An 11,043-nucleotide genomic window follows, 5' to 3' on the forward strand; every position below is an offset into this window, starting at 1 on the left:
AAGGGGGGCTATATTGGTCACTGATTTTGGTTTTGAAAATGTCAGAAATGTTTATTTGTACATTTTGAGTTGTTTGTTTATTATTCTCACTTTAACAGATGAAAAATAAAACAAGTGAGATGGGAACAGATGGATTGACCGAGAGCACTGGAGTTGTTCAATAATGAAATGAATCGTCACAAATACTACCTGTCTACCAATTGTGCACGCAGTATAGATGGCCCCACCAGCTTTTTATATCTCTTTAAAGGTCCCAGGGGCATGGGTTCCTGGCCACAGACTTTACACTAAACCCTGAAGAGGGTGTTACACTATACTGCAGATGTCTTGCCCATCATCTTCCTCTCCTATGTCTTTCCCATCCCCCTCCCATACCTGTCCCTGCTGCTCACAGTCAACTTCCCTGTCACCCCCATCATACTCCCTGCCTGTACCCCAACCATTCAATTCTCTTCTCTACCTTAGCATTAGCACCCCCCTTTACACCCAGGGTCCTCGCTTACTTGCCAGTATCTAACCTTATGTCCTAAATCTTCTTTCGACACTCTTGACCCATCATCTACACATCACTAGCATACTCCTTACCCACCAACCTCTCCTCATTTTTGTCCCAAGCTTCATCCCAGCCTGTTCATGTCCTCCAGTAGAAATGCTGTCATCCTCCCTGCACACACATCAACCCTTCACTTATTTCACACACATCTCTCCTGTGGTCCCCATCATCCTCCTTGTCCTGACAATCACTTCCCTCTCTTCCCCATCATCCTCCCTGTGATCCCCATCATCCTCCCTGTAATCTCCATCATCCTCCTTGTCCTGACAATAACTTCCCTCTCTTCCCCATCATCCTCCCTGTGATCCCCATTATCCTCCTTGTCCTGACAATCACTTCCCTCTCTTCCCCATCATCCTCCCTGTCTTCCACATTATCATCCCCAGTGCCCTTAATTCATTCCCAGCATCCTCCCTGTCATCCCTAATTCATCCTCCCTGTCATCTCTATTACCCTCATTGTCATCCCTAATTCATCCTCCCTGTCATCTCTATCACCCTCATTGTCATCCCTAATTCATCCTCCCTGTCATCTCTATCATCCTCCCTGCTCACGTCCATTTCTCCTCTCCATATATCTGTCCCCAGCTCTCACTCTCTATCCTCCACTTGTCTCCTCTCCTCCCTGCTCACACCCTCTATCCTCCACTTGTCTCCTCTCCTCCCTGCTCACACCCCTACCCTCCTCCCTCTCTGCCCTTCTCCCCCGGCGCCCCCTCACCTCTTTTCCATGAATTGAGAGGGGACACGACCTCCACTCGCTCGGAGATGAAGGCGGCCAGGCTGGAACGGAACAGAACAGCCCGAATTGTCACCGCCACCAGAATCACCAGCACCAAAGGCGCCGCCATCTTCCCCAGCCCAGCCTGGCCACGCCACGCCGAGGCTAACGGGAGAACATGGGAGTTGTAGTTCAGTGAGGCACCCCAATGACAGAGGCGGCGGGGAAGAAGACTACATTTCCCACAGTGCACAGCGATAGGCAAACACCGTCTTCCTGGACTGTCAGTAGAAGCCGAACGACGGCAACCGGGATGGGACAAATTGCCTCATTTTCTATTAGACACAGTGGAGGAGACAGTGTTGCTTGTTCTCTGACTGCTGTCCTTGTCATAGTTGTCCTTCCTCCGCTCCTAAAACATGACTGACCTGCTAATGACGATAAGGAAACTTATTAGAGAAATCCAGGGAATACTATTGTACATATCCCTCCTAAAATGCTAGTTGCCTGGCTGTCCATGGCTTAATACTTTCTGGCCCAATGTGTGGCAGCAAGCATGCAGCCAGTGAATCCAAAACTGAAACCACAACAAATGATCTTTATACTTATTCCTGACATTGACTTAAAATGTATTGAATCCACTGGATAAGCATGACAGCCAGGACACATTTTTTTAATGGAGAGCTCAGCCATATTGGGAATTGGGATTCTCTTCCACCCAGTTGCTCCTCCCACCTGTGGTATTTATTTTAATACTTTTACAGCAGTTTTGAGGCCGGTCATGTGACATGGAGGGTTCTATTTCTCTTCTGCGGCACTAGATGATCCTCAGTGATGCAGAGCGGTGCTGGCTTTATCGCATCATTGTATAGGAGTGCAGGTTGCCATGGTGATGTCACAGGGCGGGCCCATGACGCTTGCTTTCACAGTCTTCCAGACTCAAAGATGCTGGGCGTCATTCAACCCCAAAGACTGAGGACATCTGGTGGCTGAAAGTAATTACTGCAGGGAAAAGCATCGGAAAGGAAGTGAGTATGGCAGCCGGAACTGCTTCTTTGTTTACCCGGCATGCACACAAACTCTCACCTGCTATAGCAGACAGGAGTTTGTTTACATTTTTACTACCGGTTGCCGTATTTCACATAGAAGTCATTTTACAGCTGCTCAATCACTTTTATGCATTAGTAATGCAGACATCGCAACTCTCCTGGACGCTCCGGGAGTCTCCCAGAAAGGTTTACTCTGCTGGATCTAACAGAGTTAACCTTTCCCTGCTATCTGTTTTGTTGTTTTGCTGACATCAGGGCCGCCGCCAGTCAGAGGAAAAAAAAAAAGCATAGGATTGCATAGCTAGATTGCTATTGGCTATTTCAATTTGCAATAGCCAATAGCAAACTGGCTATTGCATCCGCTCTCTGCTGCTGTCAATCAGCAGAGGTGGACCTGAAGTTCTCCATCAGGTCCTCCTCTGCTAATTGACAGCAGCAGTGGGCTGGTGCAATAGACAGTTGGCTATTGCAAATTGAAATCGCCAATAGCAATCTAGCTATTCATTCCTATGCTGGGTTTTTTTTTTTTATAATTCTGATGGCAGCAGCTGTCAGAATACTAAAAAAAACCTGCAGATGGCAAGGGAAGCAATAGCTTCTTTGCTATCCGCTATCATTTCAGCGGGGTGCTCCGTGGATTAGGGGGGGGAGAGAGGGCACCTCCCTAAAATGAGAAGGGAACCTCCCTAAAATTACTTTTTTCAGGTTGGGATCCCTGGTAATGGAGTCACCCCCATTAACCAACTCCTTCCAGCATAGTGGTGATGTCCGCATTACTTACAAGTTAATAATTGGGTTTGCAAAGGTACTTACATAGTTAATAGGGTTGAATAAAGACACGTGTCCATCCAGTTCAATCTGTGTGTGTGTGTCACTAAGACTTTCCATACTCCTTTATAGTGTACTCACTGAGGAATACATCTGATTGTGTCTATACTCTCAGCCGATACCACTTAGGCCCCATTCACACTGAGCGACATGAAAATCACTCATTGTGAATGGGGCCTAACAGGAGAATGGAGTTCCACAATATTATTGCTGTAACAGTAAAGAATCCCCTACGAAGTTTGGGGATTTCTCCAGTCTCAGGTAGGGATCGCATTTCATCTTTGGTGGTCTAATGGCTTTTAGATTGTAAGCCCTCAGGGGCAGGGCCCTCCTTACCATCTTGTCTTGAATTGTATTGTGATTGTAATGTCTTCCTTATATTGTAAAGTGCTGCGCAAACTGTTGGCGCCATATCAATCCTGTATAATAATAATAGTTCACAACAGCCTCAGTTCATTCCAGCCAGAACGCACTGGATCGCATTCCGGCCGGCTCACTTTGTTTCGGGGCGGGAGGGAACATTACCTCAATGGCACAACAGCCACGCTCTCCGGCTGCAGTACATTCAGCCGCATGGGAACGCATGGCACATCAATGCCTGGGGTCCGGTCAGAAAAAATAGCATTTGCAAATTTTTTTCAGACTGGACCGCAGGCACTGATGTGCTACGCATTCTCGTGCGGCCAGAGGGCATGGCCGCGGTGCCATTGAGTTCAATGCCACGCCACCTCCCGCCCCAAAACAAAGTGAGCCGGTTGGAATGCGATCCAGTGCGTTCTGGCCGGAACGCACTGAGGCTGGTGTGAACTAGCCCTTAGACTCAATAGTTAGACTCAACAGTTTGATATCGATTCTACCACTGAACAATTTGTACATTGTGACCTCATCTCCATGGTGAATACGTGACATTTTTGTAATTTTGTTTTTGGTTCACACAAAGGGGATTTTTTATCAGTTGTGGCCACTGAGGGATATATTTCAATGAAAGTTTTTGTGCCCGGAGCTTTAAAAAACTCCAGGTATAACTTTTATTAACCTTTGCGGTGGGGCTACCCCTACACTGCAAGGGTAAACTGCTCCTTTTCATCTAGGGACTAAAATAAAGAAATGATACTCGCCCGATCCTTGGAGCCAGCCGGCTATCACAGTGCTACCTCCAGGATGTCTCCTCCTCAACTACTGCGATGATATGTACCTTGGCGTCCTCATGTCCTATACACTGAGTACCAGATGTGATGACTCGGGGACCTTAGACCGCTGCAGCAGAGGGGAAATGACCCTGGAAGGACTGATCTAACAGGAAGTCTGCTCCGAGGAATCAGGTGAGTATAACTTTTTTTTAGGGCTGTGGAAATTAAAGATTAATCGTTAAACTTTTTGATCGATTAAAATGATTTTGATCGCTAATGAAAACACTCACCTCTCCATTTTTTAGATTAATCGAACACAAACATTTTAATCATTACCAGCCCTACTTTTTTTTGTTTTAGACCCTAGACAAAATGAGCACTTAACCCTCAGATCTGTTTATTGTTCTAGTTGAAGCGCAGCACTTTCATTATTATTATTTGATACATCTAGAGTGTAACACTTCTTATAGTGCGTGCAGCTACACGGGGTTTGGCGCGGGGTGCTATTTGTCATTTGTTTTCACTTAACCCTTGCAGTGCGGGGGTAGCCCCTCTGCAAGGGTTAATATTTTTTTCCCCGGAATTGTTCTTTAACCTTCAGGCCCTGATGAAGGAGGCAATTTCTGTCCCATGAAATGCATTGGAATAAATTTGTATCTGGACTTTTAACTCGTGGTGTTGTGCTTCAATCTCAGATCCATTTACAGGGTTATTCACAGAAGGGTGAAGAGTTTGGAGAAGACAGGAGAAGTGAACAATCTAGGACAACATAGCTGAGCTGGAAACATTCTCCAATTCAGCTCACTTTCCAGTTCAGCTATGTTGTCTTAGATTGTTCTCTTCCTTCTCCAAACTCTTCACCCTTTTGTGAATAGCCCTGTCAGTCACATTACAAGCCCGAGGAAATTGTAGAAATCTTTTGGCTGTAGACGTTGTCAGCCCCGACATCCAGAAAACCAGCTCGAACATCAGTGCAACACTACTACATTACTAATACCAATCGGACAATCCTAGGGTTCCAGCGCTACTTCACCATTTCTTCAGGTGTTAATGCTGCATGACGGGTCCACTTTAAAGGTGCCCATACACTGTACGATTATCGTACGAGAATCGCGGGAAATCCCGCGCTCGGACGATAATCGCAAAGTGTATGGAAGGCGTGCGGCCGTTTCTACTGTACGGTCGCACGTCTTCCGTCGAACAAGCAGGCTTGAAAATCCGCCGAGAATCGTACGATTCTCGGTGGATTAGTGGCCGGCTTGTTCGACAGCTGCCGAACGGGCCGGTGTGCACATGCGCACACTGCCCGTTTGCAGTCATCGAAAGCCCGCCCCTCGTTGCAGTCATCGGAATCCCGCCCCCCAGGCAAGTACGATCTGCCTGTCCAAGATGGGCAGATCGTACAAGCTTTTAATTAGCTTACAACCATCGCAAGACAAAAGCCTTGCGATGGTTGTAAGGTGTATGGGCACCTTTAATCCTCTTTTTGATTAGGGAATAGCGGGTGCAGTTGCCAAGTCTAAATTAATTGGCGATCACTCAAAGCACTTGAAAATACTGTTGTGTGTGACTACTAGAAATACAGGTGAGCTGTAGGTGGCGCTGTTTCTCTTCAGCATGAATCCGCTCGGTAGTGGAAGACAATTTTTTATTATAAGCGACAGATATTGATGTATAATGACATATTTATCTATAGTTGTCATTCTTATGTGTAATATAATTGACTTTCTGTAATTTATTATAGTAAATAGCTGACGGAAAAAAACAGACAGCCTAGATAGCTGGTGACTAATTGTAATAGATCTACACCCTGGTTAAACCTGCAACACTGGACAAGAAATGACAATGTTTCCCTCCCTGTCCTTGCATTGTGTTTTGTTTACTTCTACATGACAGCTGGGAGATGGCCAGGATGGAGCTGAACAACGAGATCTGCGCATTTCCCAAGACAGCTCTTAAAGGAATTGTCCAGCTGTAGTACTATCTCTGGTAGACACATGTCATGCTTTAATCAGTGGCGTATCTATAGCCATAGCAGCCCAGGCGACTGCTATGGGGCCTTAGAATGGGAGGGGGCCCCATTAGGTTGTAAGAGTAGGACTGGTTGCAGTTGACGACAAGTCTGATCCCCTTCAAAGACTACAGCTTAAAGATGACTTCAGATGCACAAGTGGAGTCTTTGGTATCTTGGCATCATTACTCACAGCTTATAGAAAAGTCATTGGGGCCCCCCCCCTCACATTTTTGCTATAGGGCCCTGTGATCTGTAGTTACGGCCCTGGCTTTTATCCCATTACCTTGGAGGAATGTCCTTCCCATTACCACTGCACCATCTACCACTACCTCAAAGTACCACCACTACTGAGCACCTCACAACATTTGCTTACATTCCAACCTTATAGGAGAAGGGAGGGGCACCTTTTACTACAGAATATTTAGGCAAGGGTCCTAAATAAATGTGATGGCATGAATGAAATGAAAAATTAAGCCATGATTGCTTTAAAAAAAAAAAGAAATTCTTTAAAACGATGATACCCATCATCAATCAACTCGCTCCTGCCTACCCAGGCTGTCATGGGCATGCCCCCAGGGCTTGTATCATCAAGCAGCCTGGGTTTAAAGTAAAATTCTGCATAGAATGGGAGTCGCAGCGTAAGCTGGACCATTCTGTCCAGCAGTGAGGAAGACCCACCACCAATGTTGGAAAAGAGGAAGAAGGACCCTGCTTATCACTTGACTGGCTAGAACACGGATGGGCAATTCCGGCACCCCAGCTGTGCTTTAACTACAAATCCCAACATGCCTCTGCCCCTGGGAGTCAAACCTGTAACTGTCAACCTTGCAATGTCTCTTGGGCCTTGTAGTTCCACGACATCCCTCCATCTGTTGTGGAACTACACGTTTCAGGAATTTGGCCTACCCCTGGGCTAGAAGATTCCTAGGATCACCGGGCCAAGCTTCAGTATCTTGCTAATCGGCCCCGCTGGTTGTCAAAATACCTAAACAATGCCTGCATCCAATCAGATTGTTCAGGTATTTTGAGAGCCAGCGGGGCGGACTTGCAAGATACTGAAGCTCGGCCCAGAGGGGGATTCCTCCATGCACACAGATTAGCGTAGATGGAGGAATCTTTTGCACTTTTCCATCTGATCATAGAAAACCTGCAGATAATCTATAGGGGTATGGCCAGCTATCAGAAAAGTGAGTATAACAGCTCTTCTTTGGTAGGAGACTTTCATCTTGATTTGGTTTCTTTTTGTAAACTGATGGGATTTAGGGATGCTGAACTCTGGACACCACCTTTGCTTTTTGCTGCGCTGCCATATTAAAGCTGAACTCCAGCTACAGAACTTTATATACTTACATTGTTCCAGCTGGGCACTATGTAAGTAAACATAAATGATCCCCGACACGCCCATGGGGTTCCTGTAAAATACTGTAGTAGTAGCTGACATCATCATCCCTCATCCAATCATAGAACGCCTAGTATTCATTCATAAAAATACTAAGCATTTGCTGAATGGCCGCTGTGCCGAGCGAGCGCCCCCCCCCCCTGTGTTTTAACAGTGGAGGGGAAGTTGCTCAACACAGCGGCTGTACAGGACCCAGAAGACACTGTTTAACAAGAACCCCACTGTTTAACAAGAACCCCATGGGCGTGACAGGGATCATTTATATACACTTCCATTGTGCCAAGCTGGACCAGTATAAGTATATTTAAATGTCCATAGCTGGAGTTCAGCTTTAAAGAGGAACCCCAGTTATCTTAAAAATTAACCCATGCAGTGGTACTACCCCTACGCTGCAGGGCTTAACTGCCTGTTTTTCTCTAGGTTCCGGGATTCAGATACTTGATCCTCAGTCCTGTTGCAATCAGCACTCACCTCACTCACCCTCTGCTCCGGGCCGTAGTATGTCCCTTGGCGTCCTCACACCTAATGCAAGTGAATGGACGGTATTAGACGTGATGGCTTCAGCGGGGCTTAGACAGATGGAGCCCGGGGGAAAAGAGCGGGAAGAGAGACCAATCTAGCACCCAGGCGGCACCAGGGATCAGTTAAGTATATATTTTTTTAAATTTGGACCCTAGACCAAAATGAGCAGTTAACCCTTGCAGTGCTGGGTTAGCCCCACTGCAAGGGTTAATTTTTTTACATTCCCAGCATCCCGTTTTTAATAAGCCCAGCGATAGCCAGTTACAGGATGTTTGTGCTTCAATAGTGATTTAAAAATTCTGTATCCTTGGATGACTCCAAACAGATCTCATTTATGATTGGCTTCAACTACTATTACGATCGTCACACATGAAGTATATGCTGCAGTAGATGAATAGCAAGGAAGAGCAGCCTAGTCATAATGCCACTGTACTACTGACTCATATAATAAGATTACCTGTTCACATGCCATGCTTCATTGCCCGCATTGCTGATAAATACTACGGCAGTGAATCATATGTTTTGCACACTATAGACGTCACAGTATTGTTGTTGTTTTCATTCTTTTCAGGGGAAAAACATGACGTAATAAATGGCACAATCCCATCGCTCAAAATACCCGATGGGTAATCTGATCACATGAACTGATAACCGCCGGGTTGCTGTCATGTTGTGTATTTTTTGCAGTCTGGCTACTGGCATGTTTATCATACAGGGGAGTAGCAATGACAAGAAGCCTTTCCTCTTCTAATTTGTGTAGGACTTTGGGCAAAATAAAAAATGGTAAACCAAGGAAAAGTGGGGTGAACCTAGTATATGGTTTTAAGGTGTGATGTACAAATTTTTTTGTTGTTGTTTGGGGTCTATGTGCCCCACATTGTTTGTAAGCAGCCTGGACGGGAACCCTTCTTTGGTGTTGTCCAACGTATAGGATAAATTCTACCAACTACAATTCTAATAGTTTACACTTACCAATGTGTAAGCGGAGAATTCGAGCATATTATATACAATAAGGCTGCAATCACATGGGGTGTTCTGGGATTCCTGGAGGAAGAAACTACAGATTATTGCAGCAGGAATCCCAAGTGTTCAGATGCGACCGCTGTGCCCGTTCAAGATATATATATGTGTGTGTGTATATGTATATATATTGGGATACCATAGTTCTTCTTCAAATGCTTGCTGCAGTTTGTGTCTACAGCAGCTATTTTGGAGTGTCCTGTGTCTAGCTGAACCCTCAGGGTTAAAGGGCTCCCTATGCTTGGAAAACGGAGGACCATTCCAGGAAAAAAAAGAAACATGCTCGGTGTATGTTAAACATTCCACTGTAGTGCAAGAAGGAACAGCCTACTTGAGAGGAGAAACTCTGCTGTGAATGCAGGAGCAGTGCAGCATAGTTGCCACACCATACAGGAATTGCATTAGGTGGACATCACTGGCAGGGTCAACTGAAAATTGGTCGACTTCGGAGGGGGACTAAGAGAAAACTGTAGGTGCAAATATATATGTATGTATGTATGTATATATGTATATATACATATATATATATATATATATATATACATTTATTTTTATCCTTTTAATTTTTTTATTATTATTGGAGGCCATAGTTCTACTTGAAATACTTACTGCAGATTAAAGTCCACATTGTGTCTATATCAGCTCTTTTCGAGTGCCCTGTGTGTGACTGAACCCTGACTCCCTCAGTGTATTATTTTTATCCTTTTAATTTTTTTATTATTATTGGAGTCCATAGTTCTACTTGAAATACTTACTGCAGATTAAAGTCCACATTGTGTCTATATCAGCTCTTTTCGAGTGCCCTGTGTGTGACTGAACCCTGACTCCCTCAGTGTTGAGCTAGTGAGCAGCAGGACTGTCCATGTTTGGAAGAAGAAGGGCCATTCCAGGGACAACAGGAAACATGCTCTGAAACATTATGTTACACATTCCACTGTAGTGCATGCAGGAACAGCCCACAAGAGAGGAACAACTCTGTTGTGAATGCAGGAACAGTGCAGCATAGTTGCCACATCATACAGGAATTCCATTAGGTGACATCACTGGCAGGTTCAATCAGGTTGGAAGGGTATATAAGAGAAAACAGTAGGTACTCTCTCTCTCTCTCCCACTTTCTCTCTCTTTATTTATAAGGTTTAACATAGTTGAAATGCTCACTGCAGATGGTGGAAGTCTGCAGTTTGAGGCTACAGAATTTTGGAGTGCCCTGTGTCTAACTGAACTGTGACTCCCTCAGGGTTGAAGGGAGAGCTGGACTGACCATGCTCAGATAAAAAAAAAGGTCCATTCCAGGAACAACGGATGCTCTGAAACAATATTTTATGCAGGCACCTGGGTGCAATAGTTCTCGGCCCAGATCTTTTAACACAGAAGATAAATAGAAGGAAGCACCTTCTTCCAAGTTCCTCTAATCCTAACTGGATGTGCACTGTCACATTGTCTCCTATATCTGCTCCTGGACGTGCCATGTCCCTATGTTCATACGAGTGCATTGTATTATTTCTCAATCTCACTTTAGTTTTGAAACCCCGCTGACCTCATTCCGTCACACAGCTCAGCCTTGCTCTATATATCCCCCTGTCACTCGGGGGTCACAATGCAGTGGATCCCTTGAAAACACTTATACAAGGCATGTAGAATAGGACTGTCTTTCCTAATCATACTTTTGACACTAAATCACCTAAATTTAAATGAAAGCGAGGGGAGTCATTATATGATTCGGAGTCTCCCTTGTCCTCGGAAGCGGTTTTGACCAGTTCGATTCCAGTTGTCAAGGAAGGGCTGGTAAAAGAGTATATATATATATA

General features: G+C 45.1%; 1 protein-coding gene across 1 annotated transcript in view; it reads right to left on the minus strand.

The window, feature by feature from the left end:
• Positions 1-1,423, minus strand: part of PIGU (phosphatidylinositol glycan anchor biosynthesis class U) — a 21,149-nt gene extending 19,726 nt beyond the window's left edge. The window contains exon 1 of the mRNA XM_018556179.1: positions 1,274-1,423. Within this exon, the coding sequence (XP_018411681.1) occupies positions 1,274-1,403 (130 nt within the window). The 5' untranslated portion in view covers positions 1,404-1,423. The remainder of the gene's footprint in view (positions 1-1,273) is intronic.
• Positions 1,424-11,043: the final 9,620 nt, after the last annotated feature.

This window comes from Nanorana parkeri, unplaced genomic scaffold (genome assembly GCF_000935625.1).
Source record: "Nanorana parkeri isolate BGI_ZX_2015 unplaced genomic scaffold, ASM93562v1 scaffold227, whole genome shotgun sequence".
Taxonomy (NCBI): domain Eukaryota; kingdom Metazoa; phylum Chordata; class Amphibia; order Anura; family Dicroglossidae; genus Nanorana; species Nanorana parkeri.